Source organism: Hyperolius riggenbachi, chromosome 2 (assembly GCF_040937935.1).
Source record: "Hyperolius riggenbachi isolate aHypRig1 chromosome 2, aHypRig1.pri, whole genome shotgun sequence".
Classification (NCBI taxonomy): Eukaryota; Metazoa; Chordata; class Amphibia; order Anura; family Hyperoliidae; genus Hyperolius; species Hyperolius riggenbachi.
In genome coordinates, this window is record NC_090647.1 from 450649649 (window position 1) to 450675331 (window position 25683).

Sequence of the window (25683 nt, forward strand, 5' to 3'; positions counted from 1 at the left end):
TGAGGGGGATCTGAGGGTTTGGCCGAGTGATCAGGAGCCCACACGGGGCAAATTAGGGCCTGATCTAATGGGTAGGTGTGCTAGGGGGTGACAGGAGGTGATTGATGGGTGTCTGAAGGTGTGATTAGAGGGGGGAAATAGATGCAAGCAATGCACTGGCGAGGTGATCAGGGCTGGGGTCTGAGGGCGTTCTGAGGTCTGGGCGGGTGATTGGGTGCCCGCAAGGGGCAGATTAGGGTCTAATCTGATGGGTAACAGTGACAGGTGGTGATAGGGGGTGATTGATGGGTAATTAGTGGGTGTTTAGAGGAGAGAATAGATGTAAACAATGGATTTGGGAGGTGATCTGATGTCGGATCTGCGGGCGATCTATTGGTGTGGGTGGGTGATCAGATTGCCCGCAAGGGGCAGGTTAGGGGCTGATTGATGGGTGGCAGTGACAGGGGGTGATTGATGGGTGGCAGTGACAGGGGGTGATTGATGGGTGATTGACAGGTGATCAGTGGGTTATTACCCGGAATAACAGATGTAAATATTGCACGGGCAAATTGATAAGGGGGGGGGGTCTGAGGGCAATCTGAGCGTGTGGGCGGGTGATTGGGTGCCCGCAAGGGGCAGATTAGGGTCTAATCTGATGGGTAACAGTGACAGGTGGTGATAGGGGGTGATTGATGGGTAATTAGTGGGTGTTTAGAGGAGAGAATAGATGTAAACAATGGATTTGGGAGGTGATCTGATGTCGGATCTGCGGGCGATCTATTGGTGTGGGTGGGTGATCAGATTGCCCGCAAGGGGCAGGTTAGGGGCTGATTGATGGGTGGCAGTGACAGGGGGTGATTGATGGGTGGCAGTGACAGGGGGTGATTGATGGGTGATTGACAGGTGATCAGTGGGTTATTACCCGGAATAACAGATGTAAATATTGCACGGGCGAATTGATAAGGGGGGGGTCTGAGGGCAATCTGAGCGTGTGGGCAGGTGATTGGGTGCCCGCAAGGGGCAGATTAGGGTCTAATCTGATGGGTAACAGTGACAGGTGGTGATAGGGAGTGATTGATGGGTAATTAGTGGGTGTTTAGAGGAGAGAATAGATGTAAACAATGGATTTGGGAGGTGATCTGATGTCGGATCTGCGGGCGATCTATTGGTGTGGGGGGGTGATCAGATTGCCCGCAAGGGGCAGGTTAGGGGCTGATTGATGGATGGCAGTGACAGGGGGTGATTGATGGGTGGCAGTGACAGGGGGTGATTGATGGGTGATTGACAGGTGATCAGTGGGTTATTACCCGGAATAACAGATGTAAATATTGCACGGGCGAATTGATAAGGGGGGGGTCTGAGGGCAATCTGAGCGTGTGGGCAGGTGATTGGGTGCCCGCAAGGGGCAGATTAGGGTCTAATCTGATGGGTAACAGTGACAGGTGGTGATAGGGGGTGATTGATGGGTAATTAGTGGGTGTTTAGAGGAGAGAATAGATGTAAACAATGGATTTGGGAGGTGATCTGATGTCGGATCTGCGGGCGATCTATTGGTGTGGGGGGGTGATCAGATTGCCCGCAAGGGGCAGATCAGGGGCTGATTGATGGGTGGCAGTGACATGGGGTGATTGACGGGTGATTGACAGGTGATTGACAGGTGATCAGGGGGGATAGATGCATACAGTACACGGGGGGGGGGGGGTCTGGGGGGGGGGTCTGGGGAGAATCTGAGGGGTGGGGGGGTGATCAGGAGGGAGTAGGGGGCAGATTAGGGACTTAAAAAAAAAATAGCGTTGACAGATAGTGACAGGGAGTGATTGATGGGTGATTAGGAGGGTGACTGGGTGCAAACAGTGGTCTGGGGGGTGGGCAGGGGGGGGTCTGAGGGGTGCTGTGGGCGATCAGGGGGCAGGGGGGGGGAAATCAGTGTGCTTGGGTGCAGACTAGGGTGGCTGCAGCCTGCCCTGGTGGTCCCTCGGACACTGGGACCACCAGGGCAGGAGGCAGCCAGTATAATAGGCTTTGTATACATTACAAAGCCTATTATACACTGTTGCAGCGGCGATCCGGATGCCAGTAACCCGCCGGCGCTTCCGAACGGCCGGCGGGTTACGGCGAACGGGGGGCGGAGCCAGTCCCCGGCGGCTGATCGCGTCACGAATGACGCGATCGCCGCATAGCCACTCCCGCAGCCGCCCCCGCCGATGGGCGTATTGCGGTCGTTTGGGCCCGGACTTTGCCGCCGCCCATCGGCTGGGGGCGGTCGTTAAGTGGTTAATGATTGACCACCTCCATGTAGTATGAGGGTCAACAGATTTGGGGCTTGATTCACTAAGCTGCGCTGCTACAGCAGCCCAGCTTAATGACAGCAGGGAGTGTTATAATCAAGTGACAGGCAGCTTACAGGGCCAATCAAAGTGCAGGAATATCGTTCTTGGAAGCTACTGGACCAGCCGGGCTCCAGGCGGGCTCAGTGGAGCGCTCGTTAAGTGTAACAAAGCGCCCTTTACACTATCTGAGCACAGCGTAATTTAACTGCGCATGCTATGGCTGTATAGCGTGCACAGGGGATTATAACACTCCCTGCTGTCATTAAGGTGTGCTCCTGTAGCAGCGCAGCTCAGTGAATCAGCCCCATTGAATTCTATGAGCAGATTGTATAGGTGTGCACCAGGTTTTAAGCCTAGGACACACTTTTAATTGTGATTGTCCAATCAGTAACAAATCTTACAACTTCTATGTAGTATGAGAGTTTACTTACACAATCTGCTTATAGGATTCAGAATCTGTTCACCCTACATAAATGGTGGTAAAATTGGCCAGTCATTGGCCAATCAAAATAGTATGTGTGTAACAGGCTTCTGTTCATTTTTCTACAATGTACAAATAATGTCCAAGGATAATTTAATTGCTGTGTAAGCATTTCCCTACTTTAAAAAACTCAGCTTATACTCGAGAATATACAGTATGTAAGTCTATGATTTGCTAGCCATGATCATGTGTTAAAGCAGGACCTGATCACAGCAAATCAGAACTTTGCAAATCTATATATTCCCTCCAATGATACACTCCCATCTGTGTCACGCACTACGTTATATGTGCTGACTCGGCCGTGCTCCCATGACCAGGAGTGTTCTGTGCATGCGCAGTACATAAAGAATTGTAACTGCACATGCAAAGAAGGATCCCAGCCTTAGCTGCGTGTTTGAAGACATGCACAGAGGGTCAGTGCATGCGCCATAGTACGCCACTCAGTCGGGTCGTGGACTTTAATTGGACTGTCAGTGGCACGACAGAGGGGGCCTGGAAGACACTTAGGGAACTTAAAAGATACCCGAGGTGAGAGGGATAAGGAGGCTGCCATATTTATTACCTTGTAACAATGCCAGTTGCCTGGCATCCCTGTTGATCTTCTGGTATAAATAGTGACTGAGTCAAAACCCTGGAACAAGCATATGGCTAATCCAGTGAAACCTGAGTCAGCCGAGTAAGGGCTGGAACCCACTAGAGCCATTTTTTGAGTTTAGGGAGCGTGATTGCTAGTGATTTCCCTAAACGCTCTGCCAATGTCAATGGATGGTGCACATTCCACAGAAGCGATTGCAATTAGCAAAATCGCAAACGCAGGACATGCAGCATTTTGTTCGCGTTTGCGCTTCAATGTAAACTATATAATTGCTGGCGTAATCGCTCATCAACACTTGCACAGAGCGATTTTGCTAGCGTTTGAAAGTTACTGCACACAGTAACAAAATTAAAATTAATTGAAAGGACCAATCAGACTTTAAAACGCTAATCGCTACACAAACGCTGGCAAATTGATTACACTTTTTAAAATCACTCACTAAAACGCTCATGAAATCGCTTACAAACCGCTCATACAAAACGCTAGCGATCGCGATTAGTGATAGCGTTTTGTAGTGGGTTCCAGGCCTCAGAGTACTTGATCTGTTGCATGCTTGTTCAGGGTCTATGGCTAAAGGTATTAAAGACACAGGATCAACAGGGCTGCCAAGCAACTGTTATTGTTTAAAAGGAATTAAATATGACAGTCTCCATATCCCTCTCACCTCAGATATCCTTTAAAGATTATGGGGGGGCTGAAAGAAACCCCAGGTTAGTAAAAGACAACTTTTCCCCCACTTTGAGTTTCCTTTAGGTTGTGTGCAATTTGCTTTTATATACTACTAAGGACATCTCTCCCACTCACATTCCAAAACAGCTGGAGTCCACGGAAGCAGGGAAATCGGGCGCATATGAGAAGTGGACAAATCGGGTGCAGCCATTGACTCTAATGTTAAATTTCGGGTATTGGGCACAAAATTGGACAAATCGGGCGCCTGCTGTTTCATGCCTACTGATATTTATCGCTTTTAAAATACTAAAACAGAAAATATCATTATAAAATTTGTTTTCACAATTATCATTTTTTAAAATATTGTTTTAACTTTTCAATATTTTGATATTGTACTTTTTTCAAATCAATTTTATATTACTTTTTAGAATTATAATTACATTAATTATTGTTTTGACATGCAATTTTACTTTTTTTACATTGTTTTTGAGATTTTTAATGTCGGGGTCTTAGGGTTAGGCACTAAGAGGGGGGTCTTAGATTAAGCACCACCGCAGGGGGGGGGGGGGGGGGTAGTCTTAGGGTTAGGCAACACCAGGGGGGTCTTAGGGTTAGGCACCATCAGGGGGGGTCTTAGGGTTAGGCACCATCAGGGGGGATCTTAGGGTTAGGTAACACCAGGGGGATCTTAGGGTTAGGCAACACCAGGGGGTCTTAGGGTTAGGCACCACCAGGGGAGTCTTAGGGTTAGGTACCTCCAGGGGAGTCTTAGTGTTAGGCACCTGCAGGGAGATCTTAGGGTTAGGCAACACCAGGGGGGTCTTTGGGTTAGGCACCACCAGGGGGGTCTTAGGGTTAGGCACCACCGGTTAGACACCACCAGGGGGGTCTAAGGGTTAGGCACCACCAGGGGGGTCTTAGAGTTAGGCACCACCAGAGGAGTCTTAAGGTGGCTATACACTTAAAGATTTGCAGCAGATTCAACCAGATATATTTATGGTAGAGGGAGGGTTCTGTGTGAAAGTAGGGTTAGGTTTAGTAGTAATAAGACAAACTTTAACTATTTTTTTCATTCACTTAAGGTCTTAGTGTTAGGCACCACCAGGGGGGTCTTAGGGTTAGGCACCACCAGGGGGGTCTTAGGGTTAGGCACCATCAGGGGAGTCTTAGGGTTAGGCACCACCAGGGGGGTCTTAGGGTTAGGCCCCATCAGGAGAGTCTTAGGTTTAGGGATAGGTAGAGGAGGGTTCTGTGTGAGAGTATGGTTAGGTTTAGTGGTAATAAGACAAACTTTAAATCTATTTTTTTCAATCACCTAAATCAGTACCACTAAAATATTGTTTGCATGATGGAAACGTGTTATATTGGACTTTATCCATCAGCCACTAACATTTTTCTGAAACAAAAATATATGATTAAGATTACAACTAATGTTTTGTACTGTTTAATTTATACTTCACATGAATTTTTACGGTAACATGATATTGATAGTTTCGGCTAAATGTCAGACGGAAATACGATTAAACAAACTATGCAGGGGCGTAACAATAGACCCTGCAAGGGATGCACCCGCAGGGGGGCCCAGAAGCCACAGGGGGCTCTGCCCTCAGTGACTAACAACTAAGGGCAAGGAGAGAAAAATCTTGTTCTATTCTCTGCACAATCGTTCTAATGACTGCATCTGCTCAGTCACCGATAACGAATCAGACAGTCCTATTCAGTGTGCAGCAGGCTCTTCTGTACAGTGTCCAGCTCCCAATCTCTCTACCCCTCCCCAAGTGCTCTGTACTGTAGTGATGCTGGAGAAGTCTTCAGAGCCAGTTCTGCTCCATCAGAGAGGGACAGAATGAGTGTAATAAGCTGAGGCTGGGAGCACACGCCTTTGTCGGTTTTCTGTGTGTGTTTTCTGCACACCATGTGAGCCAAGGACGCCCCATCAAAAGTTTTGCAGGGGGGCCCAGTGATTTTTAGTTACGCCACTGAAACTATGTGTCTCTGGAATAATAACAATCAATAAAAATGGATTTTAAACAAAGTGATAATTTAAAGTGGACCTGAACTCAGACCTACTCTCTGCTCTAAAAGATACACAACTGCATAATAACCTTTAAACAAAAAATCATTTATTTGTTACAGCTCATACAAAACCTAAAATAAATCTGCACAGTTTCTACTTCCTGATTCATGGAAGCAGACATATTGTTTACAGCCTGTGCTTTCAAATGGGCTTATCTGCTTATCTGACATAGGCAGTCATGTGACACAGGGGAGGATCAAATTTGAGACTAGACACAACTTGAGATTAGACACAAATGAGGGGAATTAGACAGGCTAAACTCTCTAAATACACACAGGGTGCAGCTCTCTCTGTTTTCCTTCTGTCCCGTTCAAGAGTTTGTGTCCACTATAAGGACCTGTTTCCAGTACACGCAGATTCTGGATGCAGAAAAACTGATTACACTGAATGCCTATGGGCCTGTTTCCATTAAACGTGATTTTTCTGATGCAGATTTCCCATAGGCATTCATTGGAGTCAGTTTTCTGTATCCAGAATCTGCGTGTAGTGGAAACAGGCCCTAAAACATTATTTATTTGTAAGTCAATATTTTTATACTTATTATTGTAAAATAAGGAATTTGGCCTTTTTTCATAGTGCCTACAGGGCCGGATTTGTACTCTTTACCGCCCAAGGCCACTGTCACCAGCCGCCCCCCTACAGTATAGGTAGCGAGATGACCCCTTCCCTCCAGTATAGGTAGCCAGATGACCCCTCCGCCCAGTATGGGTAGCCAGATGACCCCTCCCCCCTTCCATCTAGTACAGGAAGCCTGATGACCCCGCCAGTATAGGTAGCCAGATGAACCCTCCCCCCTTTCCCTCCAGTATAGGTAGCCAGATGATTCCCTTAATCCCTCCCTTTCCCACCTCCCCCTTTCAGTATAGGTACCCAGCTCGCCTTCACGCCGCAGCAGCCATCAGTGTCACTCCTTTCTCCGCTTGTTTCCAATGTAGAAGCTTCCTCTTCCTTTCTGTCTCGCTGCCCAAGTCCATAGCCGCCGGCTACAATGCAAACGTGCACAGAGAGCAAGGTGGCTGCTGCACAGGCTATTGGCAGCAGAGTACCGCGATCAGGCACTCGCCTGATCTCCCTGCATTGCAGCATTTGCAAGCCTGCAAATACTGCACCAGTTTAGCCTGCTGTTTTGGTGTCCTTGGTTTTGTGGTGCCCTAGGCCATGGCCTAGGTAGCCGTGGCTAGGTAGCCGTGGCTTAAATCCGGCCCTGATTGTCTCTATTTCATGCACGTGGAATCCATCTACACTATGAATCAACTAGTGGCTTTTCCCCCAACCTATATGATCCTACTGATGTCTGCATTGGTCCAGGGTTGGAGTGTCTGGCTGGATTTTAATATCAGTAAGCTGAGCAATTGGGGGTAAAATGTACTCGTCTGTGTACAACAATGGGCTGACATGCATCAGAGAGTGCAGGCTGGAACATCAAGCAAGGTATGACTGGGGGCAAGGATTAGTAGTGATGCTCTTGTGCTCTGTCCTCTCCCCTAATCACCTCATCTACATCACTAATTATTGCCTTGTGTGATCTGTAAGAATTTGCAAAGGAGAAGAATTTCTTTTTAAAGCATTGTGAGAGTCAATTTAGGAAGTAAATGTATGTTCTTATGCTCACAGGGACTATTTTACTATACAATATCTGTAATTGCATCTGTCCTACGGCTTTCTCTGCTATTGTATAAACATGATCTTGACAAATAAACTGAAACATAATAAGTACCATAGGGAATAAGAGAGCCACCAGCGCTGTGCAGATCTGCTGTCTCAGATTGGCTGCTCTAAGTAAAATCATACTCTTCTTTCTCATTCACTGACCTACAAGAGAGCTTCAAAACAGAAAGAAGCTAAAAGCATCTATTTTATGTCAATAATTATTGCTAAGCTTATAACTATGCTCAAAGAGGAACTGTCACGAAAATCTTAAAATTTAAAACGCATACAAATAAGAAGTACGGTACATTTCTTCTAGAGTAAAATGAGCCATAAATTACTTTTCTCCTATGTTGCTGTCACAGTAGGTAGTAGAAATCTGACATTACCGACAGAATTTGGGTTAGTTCATCTCTTCATGGGGGATTCTCAGCATGGCCTTTATTCTTTATAAAGACATTCCCTGAAAAAGATTTATACAAAGATGCTTCCATATGCCCCTTAGGTTTGCTATCTATGCCCCTGAGTTTCCCCCCATCCCCCCTTTTTTTGTGTGTTATATCTGCCTGGGGTTATTGCTGGGCAGGACTAAGGGCTCTTTTCCACTATGAAATGCGATCGCGATTGCGATCGCGATCGCATTTCAATTTCCACCATGCGATTGCGATTGAGCTACTATACTCATTATAGTACAGCTCAATCGCATACAAAACGCGGCAGGACGACGATTGCGCTTTGACCAAAATCGCATCGCAATCGGATCTCACTAATGGATATTGCTGCTGCAGTTTCCATTAGTTTAATGTACCTTGCGATTTGCGATCAGAATCAAATCGCAGGCTAGTGGAAAAAGGCCCTTAATGTTTATATTTGGTCGCCATGGCTATAACTTATATGAGGCGCCGTCTCTGTTTAGTATATACGACGCCGCTCGAGTTGTTTATTTACAGGCTGTCACCATGGCAATGTTCAGGGAGGCGCCGTCTATTGCGTATAAGGATCCCACCGCCGCTCCTTACTGATTGGCTGGGGCAAGTCGAGGGCTGTGCCCGCCTCTGACCAATCAGCTGGTGGGATTCACGGGCATACGCGTACTTTGCCGCCGCACCTGGGCATTTTATATGGGGGACCTATCGTGGGCACACTTGTCTCTACAAGTGAGTAATATATAGCGCTATCTGTTTTTGGGCTTGCTGGGATCAATTTAAGAGTGCCAAATTTATATAATGGGCCATCTAGGGGGAGTATGATATTGGAGGAGATTTTTTGATGGACAGGGCAGCTACCAATAGCAATGCAACTTCCTGGGGGAGTGTGGTAAACGTAGGTCTGGGGGTGTGGTTTGTAGCTCCACCCCAGTGAGGAGGTATATAAGAAGCATGCCTCGGCCATATTCGTTTGGCTGCAAATATGTTATGAGCCTATAGGCTATACCTAATACTTGTTATTTTAGAATGTAATCCAATAATGGGTGATTGAACTTGACTCTAGAACTCAATCCCTACGGGAGAGTCAGTGCCGGAGCACTTCTCCAAGCAGGCACACCACCCCTGCTCCATACCGTGATACAGATTATAGTAGAAGGAGGCACTCCACAGGCAAGAACTTGCGTTCAGGTTTATTGCATGTCGATACACACTACATGTTACGGGCAACGCCCTTTTATTTTAGAATGTAAATTTTACACCTTATCACTTGAGCACTGTCTTTGCACTTTGTCCCTTGAAAAAGCTTCGTTTAGAAGTGAAACATGTTGCGTTTTTTGGTGGGGGTTGTGTAATATTTTATATATATTTGTGATGTTAAAGGGACCTGGGATGGAGTTTTTCATCCGGCATATACTGACTTAGTAGGCCCTGCATCATTTGCAAGTTTATGTATGTAAATCAGCCAACTGCTTTGATCTTATCCTTTTAAGAATAAAGTTAAGTTTTAGGTTCAGTAATAGGGTATCAGGTTCTGTGATTTATACAAAGATGCTGGCCAGCCTTCTTGCTCACCGTACACTTTTTTGGCAGTTGGACGGAGCAACTGCCATTCACTAAGTGCTTTAAAAAAAACAAAAACCCTGAGGCAGGGAACACACTTGTCTTTCAGTTTTCCGCGCGCGTTTTCCTGCATACTTTTTCTGCACACCAAGTGTGTCTCTATGCAGGAAAACGCGCGTTTTTTCATAGCAGCTGATGTAATCGATACAAAAAACTGACAAAATGTGCAGAGTCAGGATGCAGAATGTCAGTTTTTTTTCTGCGCGCGAACAAAATATTAAGTGTGTACTAGCCCATTGATTAACATGAGTTCTCAGTTTTTCTGTGCAGAAAACGCGTACGAAAACAGTCAAGTGTGTTGCCTGCCTGAGAACCCCCAGATTTCTACTACTTGTTGTAAGTGACAGCTACATAAAAGAAAGAAACGTACTACTTATTTGTATATGTTAACATGGGCAGCATGGTGGCGTAGTGGTTAGCGCTCTCGCCTTGCAGCGCTGGGTCCCCGCTGGGTCCCCGGTTTGAATCCCAGCCAGGGCACTATCTGCAAGGAATTTGTATGTTCTCCCCATGTCTGTGTGGGTTTCCTCCAGGCACTCCGGTTTCCTCCCACGTCCCAAAGATACAGATAAGTTAATTGGATCTCCCCTAAAATTGGCCCTAGACTACAGTACTTACACTACATAATAGATACATAGACATATGACAATGGTAGGGATTAGATTGTGAGCTCCTTTGAGGGACAGTTAGTGACAAGACAATATATATATACTGTACAGCGCTGCGTAAGATGTCAGCACTAAATAATAATAATGTATTTTAAATTTTAAGATTTTCGCAACAGAGGTCCTTTAAAAAGAAATTGCATTCTTGCATTACATTCAATGAAAACCTAATTCCCAACTCCTTATTACAGATATATGTATCCTACCTGTCTTTGTGCCAAAGTAATGCAATCTGTGTAAAAATCACAGGTTATTGTGAAGTTATTAATGGAAGCAGCCATACTGCATACCGTAGTTATGTCATACTCAGCTTCATGAGCTATGCAGGAAGATAAAAGGATTCTGCTGCTTACCATGAGTGCAACTATTTGCTTGCTTAAGGTGCGTACACACGGACTACGGCAATGGAACGCCTGCCCAGCGGGAGGGTCTGACGGACCCAACGTTCATTGCTGTAGTGCGTGTGTACGCACCTTTAGGGAAGAGAGCCTTATCTCCTGCTCTTGTATGTAAAATGACCAACTTCTAACAGGAAGGAGGGATGAAGTGCAGCCTTCTGTAGGTGCAATCACATGCTAATGGTAGCCATATATTCATCGATTTCTCCCATCCATATTTGGCTATATAAAATCAAATCAGCTAGAAAGGTGCAAATCTAGGTTGATCAACGGTCACTCGAGAGCGGCGGCAGCTTGATGGCCCATAGTGTTACACTAGATAGAATAGTGCAACACAGCGGTTCTATTGAAAATCTGTTCCTAGTGTGTGGCACACATCAGGTTCATTGCTGTCAGATTTCATCTGACAAGCATCTGAAAGGAATCTGATGGTTGAATCTGGTGGAAACCTGTAAGTGAATGGCCACTTAAGCATCCAGGGGTAGCTTAGAGTAAACCTATTAACTAAATAAGGTTGTAAAAAAAAAAAGGAGTTTCAATGGTGTGGCTAATATACACTCTTGAAAACATGGGTGGGTTTTCAAGAGTGCCAGTGTCACAATTCCACCTCCATTTGGCTCCACTAATGTCACGATCTCACCTCCACCTGGCTCCAGCAATAGATTGGTGGCCACCAAGGCTCAGCATGGACAGGTACGTCCCCGTCAGCCTGCTCTGGGTTGCTGGGTGACAGGGATGCTCAGCATATACTTTCTGGCACCGCCTCTGAACATTGAAGTGATTGTCTGGTCCTGAGTTAATCACTAGAGGCAGGCTCGGCATTCACTTGCTGGCCACTGTGGTGAGAGCTCCTGATTGGTGCAGGTGCAGTATAAAGGCCTAGTTGGCACAGTTGTGTTGCCTGTGATGGCATTAAAGGAGAACTTCAGCCTAAACAAACATACTGTCATTAAGTTACATTAGTTATGTTAATTAGAATAGATAGGTAATATCATTTTTTACCCACCCTGTTTTAAAAGAACAGGCAAATGTTTGTGATTCATGGGGGCTGCCATCTTTGTCATGGGGGCAGCCATCTTTTTGGTTGAAAGGAGGTGACAAGGAGCAGAAGACACAGTTCCAACTGTCCTGTTTCCTGATAACCCCTCCCAGCTGCACACGCTAGGCTTCAAATGTCAAATTCAAAATGTAAAAAAAAATAATTTGCACCAAAACAGCAGAACGAGAAGCAACAACATCAGAAATCCCATCATGCTTTGCACAGCATCAGGGGAAAAAAGCCCGGGCAGTTTTCTTCTGTGCAGCTAAAAATGAGGCTTGGATAAGAGAAACAAAGTTCTGATGCTGTGATACTGTTAAAGAAACACCAAGCCTTTTCAGTGCTGCTGAGTCGATTTTTAGTCCGGAGGTTCACTTTAAAGAGTAACTCCAACCAAGAATTGAACTTTATCCCAATCAGTAGCTGATACCCCCTGTTACATGAGAAATCTATTCCTTTTCACAAACAGACCATCAGGGGGCGCTGTATGGCTGATATTGTGGTTAAACCCCTCCCACAAAGAAATTCTGAGTACGTATTCTTGGCAGTTTCCTGTCTGTGAACCTTGCTGCATTGTGGGAAATAGCTGTTTACAGCTGTTTCCAACTGCCAAAAAAAGCATCCAGCAGCTACATCACCTGCCCACAGTAAAAATGTCACCATGTTATAAATGTCAGAATGTAAATCGGGGATTTAAAAGATTTACAATGGGCAAACACTGACTAAATAATTTATACGTAATTTTTGTAAAAATGAAGCACTTTTTTATTACATTATTTTCACTGGAGTTCCTCTTTAAGTCGCTAGAGCTAGCTGCTGGGCATTCCTTGCTATAGTTTACCTTATTGTCTGGATCCTTGCCTGAACCTTGCCTAATATTTCACAATTTTGTTGCCTTCTGCTTTTACAGACTATTGCCAGTTTGGCCACTCTCCTGTCCTATCCATGTAACTGCTTGACATACGTGTATGACCTCTGGCTTGCTGACTAGGAGATTGTTCACAATTAGGATTGACTACTATCTGACATATATCTATGACCTTTGGCTTGCTGACTACGAGATTGTTTACTATTAGGATTGCTTGTCATCTGACTCATGTTTATAACTCCCTGACTTTCTGACTATGAGTCTGTATGCATTTGTGATCTGACATCTGTAACTTGTCTGTATCAAAGCTCTGTGGGACCCAGTGGTACCGTTGCCTTAAACAATAACTGAAATGAGGAATATGGAGACTGCCACTATTATTTCCTTTTAAACAATACTAGTTGCCTAGCTACCCTGCGGATTCTCTGCCGCTATTACTTTTAGCTATAGACCCTGAACAAGTATATACAGATCAGGTGTTTCTGACATTAAAGGGAACCTAAACTAAGAGGGATATGGATGTTTCCTTTTAAGTAATACTTATTGCCTGGCAGTCCTGCTGATCTCTTTTTGCAGTAGTGGTTGAATCACACACCTGAAACAAGCATGCAGCTAATCCAGTCTGACTTCAGTCAGAGCATCTGATCTGCATGCTTGTTTAGGGGCTGTGGCTAAAAGTATTAGACACACAGACTCAGCAGGAGAGTCAGGGAACTGGTATTATTTTAAAAGGAAAAATCCATATCCTTCTCAGTTTAGGTTCCCTTTAATGTCAGATCTAACAAGATTTGCCACATGCTTGTTTCTGGTGTTATTCAAACACTACTATGGCCAGATAGATGAACAGGAAAGTCAGGCAACATGGAGCAATGTGTAGTTGCATTAATTTATCCTCAGTACAGGGTCCCTTTAAAAATGAATTGCAAACACTGATATAACTTGAGCAATACTTTTAATGCTCCAGGTAAGCCTTCTTTAAATAGCTCAGCCAACTGCAGAGCTTCTCGCAGATCTGACCAGAGAATTCAGGAGAACACTACCCATACCCTCTCCTTCTCTGTCTGGACTTCACACTTTGTAAATTTCCCATGCCAGAGCTCGCAAGGCTGTTTATAGAGCCTGTTTAAATATAAATATTATTTCCCCAAGAAACAAGCATTTATTAAAAGGGACTTGGTCAGCAATAATAATGCTGAACAAGATCTAAGCAAAACTAGGCTAAATTATCCAATATTTTTGCATGTGCATACGGCTATATAAATGTTTAGAAATGATCTTGATATCCTTGCATTGGCCAGACACTTCACTAATCACATACTGTATGAAGATTCTGCTTCATGGCTGTGCCTTAAAGAGAGCCTGAGATGGACTAAAAAAAATGAAAAAAAAAAGTAGGCTACTGTAATGATCTGTGCCTGTGTCATCCTGCTGGTGGCAGCACTAAGGAACTTGAGGTGGACTTCCGCTGTCTACCAGCAGATGGCTCTCATATTGCAAAGAGCTGTGCAATTCCTCGGCTCACCAGCAGATGGAACTGTGGAAGATTCTGGCCAGTCACCTGAGCAATGTGCTGCATATTTAAGGCCGGTGTTGTGTCTGATTACGCTGCCTTTGGGTTTGCGCTGCCCCGCATGCGCAGTAGGAGACTGTGCGGCCACAGTTCCTATTGAATTATGCGGCTGATGGTAAAATACTAAATATCTCTGCTTCTAAACATCCTACACTTCCCAAATTTTCAGGGTAGGGAGGGGAACCACCCAATTACCTCTATGCCAAATTGCAGCCCCCGAGACCCACTGGTTCCCGAGATAGGTTCCTCTAATCTATCTCCTGAACCAGTGGGGCTCGGGGGCTGCAATTTGGCATAGAGGTCGTTCGGGGGATCCTCTCCCTACCCTGAAAATTTGAGGGGTGTATGATGTGTGGAAGCGGATATATTTATTATTTTACCATCAGCAGCATAATTAACTTCACACTGAGCATGCGTGCTACTCAGTGTGGAAGGGAGCTTCCGGGCAGCGCAATCAGACATTACACCGGACTTCCTAGCAGCACATTGCTAGGTCATTTTGCTTGAATCCTTGCAGGGTTGTGACTCTGGCTAACCTTCCTGAACTCTGTTCCTGCATTCTGAACTCCCGGTATTGATCCTTGCTAGTCTGACTATTCTCTGTCTTCTGCCTTTGTACTTTGCATTCTCTGATTATTGATCCTGGCTTGTACGACTATTCTTCCGTGTGCTGATTCTGCTGAGACGTGTCTGTGTATATTGTGTTACTGTATATTTTGTGTGATCCAGACTCCTGTGTGCTGATATTTGGTATATGTATATATTGTGTGACCTGTGCCCTTGCATATTCACTGTAAATATTAGTTAGTTAGTCAGGGTGATATTGAGTCACAGTGGTCACCTTGTACGATTGCATGCATATTGGTTCTATGTGTATGTGCATTCTTGTAAATAAACACATTTATTATTCTACTCTGTTGTGCAGACGTCAGTATTTCAATTGTGATCTTCCAGTTTGTTTAAACCAAAACGATTGCCATGCAGAGATCGTGGATCTGCCAGTCTAGTTCCAGTCACGACCACGATCTGCATGGCCAATCGTTACAGCTACCTTATCCGCGGGGCTGAGAGGATCAGGTAGCCGCAGCTCCCCGCCACTCCCGTGGGCCGCAATGGCCCACTTTCACTTGTGTGACCTCTGAGTCACGACGCTGCACTGAGAGACTGTGTGTCTCTCATAGTGTGCAGGGAGGCGGGGGAGCAGCAGGAGGCGTGGCCAGTGAGAGAGCTGCCAATGGCAGCTCAGGAAACCCTGCAGGAACGCCCCTGGCTGGCGTTTTGAACAGGGAATTCCTCTCCCTTGTGTTTACCTCAGAGTTAGTGACAAATCTTGTTGCTAAACTCGGAGGGGGGGGGGGGGGGGCTATAGCGCGGTGGTGGGGGGGGGGGGGCAGAGAGCGGCGGTTGGGGGACACAGAGCCATGTCATTAGATAGAGAACTTGCCTCTGCGTCCCATCTGGACCCCGAAAATTCACCTCGGGTTCTCTTTAAACTATGTACAAACATGATTTTCTTCAGCCACAACAATCATTCTTGATTGTTTCTTAAACAGTTTAATTGGTAAACAATTTGTTGGTTCAGACCTCTGTCTCCAAAGAAAAGTTCCGCTTTATCGCTTGCACGTCACCCCTCTCCATACAGTGGTACACAGTGCTTGCTCGGAAGCCAAACAGCTTGTCTGAACAGCAATCATTTAAAAACCACTACTGAAAAAGATTCATCTTCCAGGCGTGTACGTAGCTTTAGTTGTTTTTGTCAATTACTTCAACAAGAACGGATTTATGCTTGCAAGAGTAGACACTTGTTCCCCGCCTACACTCTCTGATAATAATTCAGTAAAACCCTCATTATCCGGCACCAATGGGGATCGGCTGATGTCGGATAAGTGTGGTTTATTGCAAAGGGTTTATGATTGCTTGAGAGTCAATGTTAAAAATAGGCCTAGCTAAAAAAACATACTGTACCCCACTCTGTACATTTAGCATAAACTCTTTATTAATGTTGAAATACAGTAATTAAAAACAAATTAAGACAAAGGACAGACTTGGTGTACCAGAGCTGATAAATTAAAAAGATTTTATGCATACCTGGTGCTTACTCCAGCCCCATCCGCTCCGATCATTCCCACGCCGCCGTCCTCCGCTGTCTGCAGCTACGGGAACCGGGTCCCTAAACTTCCGTCAGTTGCAAGCCAGTCTAACATAAGAGAAGTGCGCTGTTTGTGTATCTCTACAGCAGCCGCTGGAGAGATACATAGAGGGCGCACTTCTCCTGCGTAGCTGGCCGTGACCAACGTCAATGATGGGACCCGGTTCCTGAAGCCATGGGCAATGGAGGACAGCGGCGTGGGAATGATCGGAGCGGATGGGGCTGGAGGAAGCACCAGGTATGCATAAAATCTTTTTAATTTATCAGCTCTGAGTCCCTTTAACTTGATGCAACAGAGGTGTATTAATGTATAAAGAAGTGTAAAAGTAGATTTATGCATCCTGCAAGGCCAGTGTAACGATTGGTGTCAGCACGCAGAGAGAATCTGATTATTGGTGATCTGCAGTATCACCAATAATGCAGATATATACCTGATTATTGATGATCTGCAGAATCACCGATAATACAGATATATTGCTAACCTCTGGACACCTATAAGTATGTGAGTGTTTGGTGTAACAGTAGTACTTTGAGTAATGCACCTGCTGAGCAGGTGACCATAGGCAGTAAAGGAATACTGCTCTTGAGGGCACAGGAACCTTCCAGCAGCCTGAGACTCTCAAAGGGGTGGAGTCAGGCTGGAGATAGGAAGGACCAGAGAGTGAATGACACCTGAAGGTGGACGTCACTATCTGATCTGGAGACTATGTCTTAAGAGGAGAGATAGCTCTTGAGGTCGGGCACGCCTGGTCGGCAACACACGGACAGATAAAGTACAAAGACAGAAGGCTGATTCAGTATCCAAGGCAAGCAGGGTCTGGCAACGGAATATCAGATATGCGAGGTACCGAATCAGAGATCAAAGGGATAGTCAAGAAAGCAGAAAGTCATAACAGATATCAACAATGCCTAGTCTGGGTGTGAGGTCCTTGGTCTCTACACCCTGGAACTATTCTGATGAATAACAGATAGATAACGCAAGTTCCCTAGTCTGGGTGTGAGGTCTGTGGTCTCTACACCCTGGAACTAGTCTGAAGTATAACAGATGGATAACACCAGTTCCCTAGTCTGGGTGTGAGGTCCGTGGTCTCTACACCCTGGAACTAGTCTGAAGTATAACAGATAGATAACACAAGTTCCCTAGTCTGGGTGTGAGGTCCGTGGTCTCTACACCCTGGAACTAGTCTAAGCATGAACAGAATAACAGTACAAGTAATCTGGCTCAGTGTGAATTCCCAGGTCCACCTAGTTCAAACACACTGTTGGATCTGACTAAGGTCTGAGTGCTTCCACGTAGTGTTCGCAACGGCAGACAACTTGAGACTGGCTAGCAGTAACTATATATGGAGTAGTGCTCTCCGGCACCATCCCTAATTGATCAACCAATAGTAAGCTGCTCTGGAGTCAGCTGATCGGCGTGATCAGCTGACCTCTCCTTGCCCAGTATAAGAGTTCTGCCTCTCAGCGCGCGCGCGCGTATTCCTAAGCCTGTGTGCACTAACAGACTCAGCCACACCAGACACACGCTGCCGCGTGCAAACCGCCGTGCTGGACGCGGAACCAGCCGCCTTACTGTTGTTGCATGCGGCGGCTTTTCCGCGTTCTGCCCTGTTACCAGACGCACGTTTCCGCATGCAACCCGCCGCATTGGACGCAGAATCAACCGCCTCCTCAGCAGCACACGCGGCGACTTTTCCGCGTTCTCTCACAGCCAGGAGTTTTGTTTCTGGTTGCTTAAAGGGGTTCTTTCGCGAAAAAAGTAGGCAGTTAAAAAATGTGACAGATGACAGGTTTTTAAGGGGGGTTCTCAGGGCTTTCTTTGTTTTCAACAGCATTTCCTGAACAGCAGTTTAACTGCCAAAATAGCAAGATACCAGCCGGCCTCCCTAATCACTTGCACACTATTATGTCAGTTAGATTTTGCAACTGTTGTTCAGGAAATGCTGTTGAAAACAAAGAAAGCCCTGAGAATCCCCCTTAAAAAGATGGACTGGCCCAAAACCTGTCATCTGTCACATTTTTTAACTGCCTACTTTTTTTTGCGAAAGAACCCCTTTAAGACTTCTGGTTAACTGAATTCTGGATAACGGGGGTTTTACTGTGCAATGCTACAGCCTTTGTCCTGGTCATCCCCATGTGACTTCCCCATGCGTAGAGAGTGCACAGCAATTTTACTTTAATTACGCTAAGGTAACGTGTTGCGCAATTAGTGCGACCCGCATTAAGTAATGTGAGAATTACTATGGTAACAAATGCTATGCTACTTGTCTAGTGTGCATTCCTCTAACAATGCGTTCGTTACCTAGGTAACATGGGTTGTGCAGATTGCAACTTTACCAATATTTCCTGCATATATTCTGACAGTGAGCATTATTATTATTATTATTATTTAGTATTTATATAGCGCCGACATATTACGCAGCGCTGTACAGTGTATATATATATATATCTTGTCACTAACTGTCCCTCAAAGGAGCTCACAATCTAATCCCTACCATTGCCATATGTCTATATTATGAAGTGTAAGTACTGTAGTCTAGGGCCAATTTTTTTTTTTTTTAGAGTGAGCCAATTAACTTATCTGTATGTTTTTGGAGCAAAAGATAGACTAGTCGCAAAATTAATAGAAAATAGCGGTGAAGTCACAGAAAAGGCTGTAATGGAAAAAAAAACATGCTTTTTACTAGCTAACAAAAAACTTTCATCATTAACACTAACTTTTAGCAATGCAGACCAATAACGTGCAAAACAAAAGCTTTTCCATTTAAGTTTGTATCCAGTTAATAACCTCCAGAATTGACAACAAGCTTAATATATGCTTATTGCAACCTTGACAACAGTACTCTATTTAGACAACTGTTGCCAAGAGCCTTTTAAGTACCGCCCCTTTTGATGTATTTTTTTGGCACAGAGTAGGAAGCTTTGGACTTCATGCTCTGAAGTTCAGTAAGGTTGTAACCAACCCATAAATTACTGTTCTATTGTGGCTGCTTGATTTGTAATGAGATGTATTAAACATGGGTGTTTGTGCAATAACACTCATGTAGGAGCTCACAAGGCCACCCGTGCCTATAGCCTCAGAAACTGCACAGCAGAAGTGGGGAAGAACATGTGTAAACCATTGTGGAGGTTCCCCACTAGGGGCATATTAGCTTCTTCCCTCTGCAGGCACAGCAGCTGGTATTTAGCTGACAGCGACTGTTTAGCAGCAAGCCTATACCTGTCAGCAGCCTATCTCTCCAGACACCCCCCTGGTCCAATGGTGTTTCCATAAATGAAATATATGGCGCTGTTTGATGCTCCAGCAATGAAGCAAACAGATACACACCCTTGCTCCAGTTAATTAGCACATGGGTCCTTCTTCATTTGCTATGAATGTAACACAAAATCAAACAACCTCACTAAGTGTAGTAATCATTTATTTCTTATTGGGAGGCATCCTGGACATTGTAGATATGCTATATCAGATAACTATTCCTAGAACTGTTCTTGTGTGTATCCTGGAGGCTTTCGAGGATGGAAGTATATCTGACCATGTTAGAATTGCTGTTAATAGATTATTGTTTATAGCTAGAGCTAAAACTGATCCTCCAGTTATGGAAGGAATCTTTCCCTCCCTAAAGCTTGAAAAAGTCATTTATGCCCACAGAGGTTCCACTAGTAAGTTTGAAAAGATATGGAGTAACTGGCTTTGCTGCACATGACTACGTGGATCCTGATTTGGTCAGGGACCAAATCCTTTCTAAAATTGGCACGTCTAGAAGAAATGTCATTAATGAATAATATTGAGTGCTTGTACACTGTAAATTTGATAACTTTCAATGTACGTTTCAGTGATAATGTTTGGACTGCTGTATAATTTTATTGTATGCAACTTCAATCAACTGAGTTAAGTTGATAAAAAGAAAAATAATTTATTTCTTCTTAATGTTGATAGAAGTGTTTTTCCATCTCGTCTGTAACGAAACTACATCTGATCATTGGTACTTGCTCACAAGAATATGTCCAGAAAACCCCTGTTCCCACTGATAAGGCATGGTGGCTTTCTGCACCCCCTTGCAAGGTACTGTACTCACAATAAGGTATCAGCTCCCAGGGTCAATAAAACAGGACAGTTTCCTAAGATTATTTCACCCTTAAAACACTCAGAACCTGACTTGTGTAAGAAAAAGCGTGCGTTACACCATCCAAGAACGGCAACATAGAGGACCACATAAAAATATGTCCACTGAGATTGCATTAAGTGACCACAAGCCACTTCTGTGGGAAAAGTAAGGTTTCTTGTGTCTTGGATATTCTGCTTACATAATGTCCCAACCCATAAGCGGTGATACGCTTTAAAAATGCATCTTCATGTGAAACCGTGGGAGAAAACTTAGAAGTCAACTAAATAGGTGGCTTTTTGTTTTACTTATAGATCATGACTCAATAAACTTAGTTTTCACCCAGGAAATGTGATAACACCTTATCAATAAAATACCTTTTTCAACTCTTGGCAAGCTAACAATGACTTAACATATGCCGTCCCAATGTACAAGTGTACCCCCAGGCAGAATCTAAACACAGACGTTATTTTGTTCTTTTTCAGAAGAAATATGGAAAATTAGGAAATTCCCTGAACAGACATGTAACCATTTGTTTCATTTCAAGGTGACCAGTCAAGAAATTGCAGGCGTATTGTAGGGGCAAAATGCTCTGTATGAATCATTATAAATGAAATTGGCCCTAACCATGGTCATTATTTTACATATCAACACCTCTAAACAACTTATCAAAACAACTACTATCATGTTCAAATATTTAAAATATCCAGTATTTAGAATAGACAATATACTCACTGTTTGAAAGCACACATTGTGTTTTCTAGATTTTCTCCAGCACCTTTAAAAAGATAAATATATATTTATAGTTGATCAGTTTTTTTACAATGCAGTACAATATTACTTATAAATTTACAGCATAAGGCATAGTTGTACATCAGAACTGTCAGTAAAAGGATTTGCTATTACTTATTATTAGATATGGATGCTGACATTTTCCAAGAGAATAAACAACTCCTGGAGAGCCCTATAATTGATAAAAGCATTAAAAACGCTTTAAAAGGAAGTGTTGGCTTACCTTCTCACCACTCAACTTTAAATATTTCAGACTTTTAATAAAATATTTCTAGGTTCACAGTAAAATAGGGCTCCAAATACCAGTGCTAGGTTCACAGTGAAATAGGGCTTCAAGTACCAGTGCTAGGTTCACAGTGAGATAGGGTTTAGAGTACCAGTGCTAGGTTCACAGTGAGATAGGGCACCGAGTACCAGTTCTAGGTTCACAGTGAGATAGGGTTTAGAGTACCAGTCCTAGGTTCACAGTGAGATAGAGCACCGAGTACCAGTTCTAGGTTCACAGTGAAATGGGGCTCAGAGTACCAGTGCTAGGTTCACAGTGAAATAGGGCACCGAGTACCAGTTCTAGGTTCACAGTGAAATAGGGCTCAGAGTACCAGTGCTAGGTTCACAGTGAGATAGGGCACTGAGTACCAGTGCTAGGTTCACAGTGAGATAGGTCTCTGAGTACTAGTGCTAGGTTCACAGTGAGATAGGGCTCAGAGTACCAGTTCTAGGTTCACAGTAAGATAGGGCTCCAAATACCAGTGCTAGGTTCACAGTGAGATAGGGCTACAAGTACCAGTTTTAGGTTCACAGTGAGATAGGGCTTCAAGTATCATTGCTAGGTTTACAGTGAGATAGAGCTCTGAGTACCAGTGCTAGGTTCACAGTGAGATAGGGCTCCGAGTACCAGTGCTAGGTTCACAGTGAGATAGGGCTCCGAGTACCAATTCTAGATTCACCGAGTACCAGTGCTAGGTTCATAGTGAGATAGGGCTCTGAGTACCAGTGCTAGGTTCACAGTAAGATAGGGCTCTGAGTACCAGTGCTAGATTCACAGTGAGATAGGGCTCCGAGTACCAATTCTAGATTCACCGAGTACCAGTGCTAGGTTCATAGTGAGAATAGGCTCTGAGTACCAGTGCTAGGTTCACAGTAACATAGGGCTCTGCGTACCAGTGCTAGGTTCACAGTGAGATAGGGCTCCAAGTACCAATTCTAGATTCACCGAGTACCAGTGCTAGGTTCATAGTGAGAATAGGCTCTGAGTACCAGTGCTAGGTTCACAGTAAGATAGGGCTCTGCGTACCAGTGCTAGGTTCACAGTGAGATAGGGCTCTGAGTACTAGTGCTAGGTTCACAGTTAGATAGGGCACCGAGTACCAGTGCTAGGTTCACAGTGAGATAGGTCTCTGAGTACCAGTGCTAGGTTCACAGTGAAATAGGGCTCTGAGTACCAGTGCTAGGTTCACAGTGAGATAGGGCTCCAAATACCAGTGCTAGGTTCACAGTGAGATAGGGCTCCAAGTACCAGTTTTAGGTTCACAGTGAGATAGGGCTTCAAGTAACAGTGCTAGGTTCACAGTGAGATAGGGCTCTGAGTACCAGTGCTAGGTTCACAGTGAGATAAGGCTCCGAGTACCAGTGCTAGGTTCACCGAGTACCAGTGCTAAGTTCACAGTAAGATAGGGCTCTGAGTACCAGTGCTAGGTTCACAGTGAAATATGGCTCTGAGTACCAGTGCTAAGTTCACAGTAAGATAGGGCTCTGAGTACCAGTGCTAGGTTCACAGTGAAATATGGCTCTGAGTACCAGTGCTAAGTTCACAGTGAGATAGGGCTCCAAGTACCAGTGCTAGGTTCACAGTGAGATAGCTTTCTGAGTACCAGTTCTAGGTTCACAGTGAAATAGGGGTCCGAGTACCAGTGCTAGGTTCAAAGTGAGATAGGGCTCCGAGTACCAGTGCTAGGTTCACCGTGTAATAGGCCTCTGAGTACCAATACTAGGCTCACAGTGAGAGAGGGATCCGAGTACCGGTGCTAGGTTCACAGTGAGATAGGGTTCCGAGTACCAATGCTAGGTCTACAGTGAGATAGGGCTCCGAGTACCAGTGCTAGGTTCACAGTGTGATAGGCCTCTGAGTACCAGTGCTAGGTTCACAGTGAAATAGGGCTTCGAGTAGCAGAGCTAGGTTCACAGTGAGATAAGGCCCAGAGTACCAGTGCTAGGTTCACAGTAAGATAGGGCTCTTTTTATGTGCAATATTTCAATAAAAGTCTGAAAACTTACCAGTTTAGTGGTGAGAAGGTAAGCCAACACTTACCTCCCTTTTAAAGAGTTTTTAATTGTTTTATCAATTATCTGGTGCCTCCAGGAGTTGTTTATCCTTGTCACCCATGTTGGGGGGAAGGGTGGTGTTGAGTTTTATGGTTTTGTTTCATAAGATTCTTTTTTGTAGGAGCGACCAACGCCAACCAAGGCCGAGTTGGGATGGCACTTTCCCATATGTACAGTGGAGTGGTTGCTTTAATCAGCAACCCAGAATTGCGAGTATCTATCTCTCTCTGCAACTCACTACTAATATACTACACCAGATCGAGCTCCCGCTGTCCCTGGTTACATTTTATCCTCATAGGTTTTTCTGGCTAAGAGACAAGCAACACGTTTAACCACTTTCGGACTGGATGGCTCTGGCCCCCCTTTAAGACTAGAGCCGTCCTTTCCCTATTTTGTGAAGTGATTGCTGTGATTGGCTCATAGCAATCACAGGGTCAGGGGCCAATGAAACTGGTTACAGCCCCAGATACAGAAGCTCTGCTGTCAGCGTGACAGCAGAGTGAGTGGGTACAGCAACGTGGACAGCAGCGCAAACAGCAAGAGCGACCAGATTGCTCTGTGGGGATGATGGAAATCTACACCCTGGCAGGAATAAGCAGCCACAAATCAATGAGGACCAGAAGTGGTAATTAAAGGTTTTAAAAACAGTTCAACACTGGCTACTACTCTTGCTTGTTAATGGTTGTTGAACAGCATCATTTACGATACAAGCAAAGTTGCCTCCAACTCATAAAGTTGCAGGAGTGAGAGCAGACAGCAGTCTGTTGCTTTATAAAAATGTAAATATCTCAAAAACTATAAAGGACAGAATATTTGATTTTTGCAACACAAATTAGCACAAACACAGCCCTAACCACCCATACCAGTTTTGTGTCTGTGCGACTGTTGTACACAGGCTGGGTGATGTTATTGTCTCGATAAAAAAAAGCTCTATTATTTTCAAAACGAAAGCAGCCCAAATCTTAACCACTTAATGACAAGCAGACTTATAAAAATGTCCTGCTAGAGCCTCTTAACGACTTCAGGATGTTTTTCAAACAGCGCTGCTGCCGCTGTGCACGTGCGCTCCCGTGCGTGCACGTGCGCGTGAGATTAGTGAAAAAAACCACCATAGAAAAAATACACCTTTATTTCCAAATAATATATTGTCGCCATACTTTGTACTAGGGTCATAATTAAAATCTTGTGATAGCCAGGACAAATAGGCAGGTAAAATGTGTGGGTTTTACGTACAGTAGCAGTGTTTATATTAAAACTATAGGGGATGAAATTGGAGAAATAGTGTCTTTTTTCGTTGTTTTTACCTTTCAAATGCATAGGAAATAAAATAATAACTGAAAACTAATATGAACCCCAAAAAGCCTAATTGGTGGTAAAAAAAAAAAAGATATAGATCTATTTATTGTGATTAGTAGTGATTAAGCTATTGGCAAATGAAAGGGATGAGCACTGAAAGTTGAAAATCTCTCTTCTCCGTTAGGGTAAAAGCCCCTTTGGGGTGAAGTGGTTAATGTATGTGGCACAAATGGGCACAGATGTAACACTAACCAAACATGATGGATTTTTAATATGTGCCGATTGTAGCGGGGCCAGCTTCAGGGAGCCCATTATAACTAGCAGTCAGCACCATTATGACATTACAGTTATAGTCATGTCAAACTCACACATGCTAAACACTACAAACTGCTAAGTCATCTATAAGCAATTTCTTCCTTACAGACAGAATTTCTGTGAATCTTTACCTTTGTCAGGAGCTGAGGCCACAGAATTACCCAACAAAGTAAATATGAGTCATCTAAGGATACACAGTCATGCTGATGTTTAAATGTGACATACACAGAAAGACACACATACACAGAAATATGCAAACAAGTGCTGCTTAGGATTAATAGCCCAAAGTCCAACCTTGTAAGTAAACTTATAGGCAATACTACTGTATCAAAGTGAACTA

The 25683-nt window shown here is 44.4% G+C and overlaps 1 protein-coding gene across 1 annotated transcript in view; it reads right to left on the bottom strand.

The window, feature by feature from the left end:
* Positions 1 to 25683, bottom strand: part of GDPD1 (glycerophosphodiester phosphodiesterase domain containing 1) — a 112494-nt gene that overhangs the window by 44453 nt on the left and 42358 nt on the right. The window contains exon 2 of the mRNA XM_068265788.1: positions 21354 to 21396. Within this exon, the coding sequence (XP_068121889.1) occupies positions 21354 to 21396 (43 nt within the window). The remainder of the gene's footprint in view (positions 1 to 21353; positions 21397 to 25683) is intronic.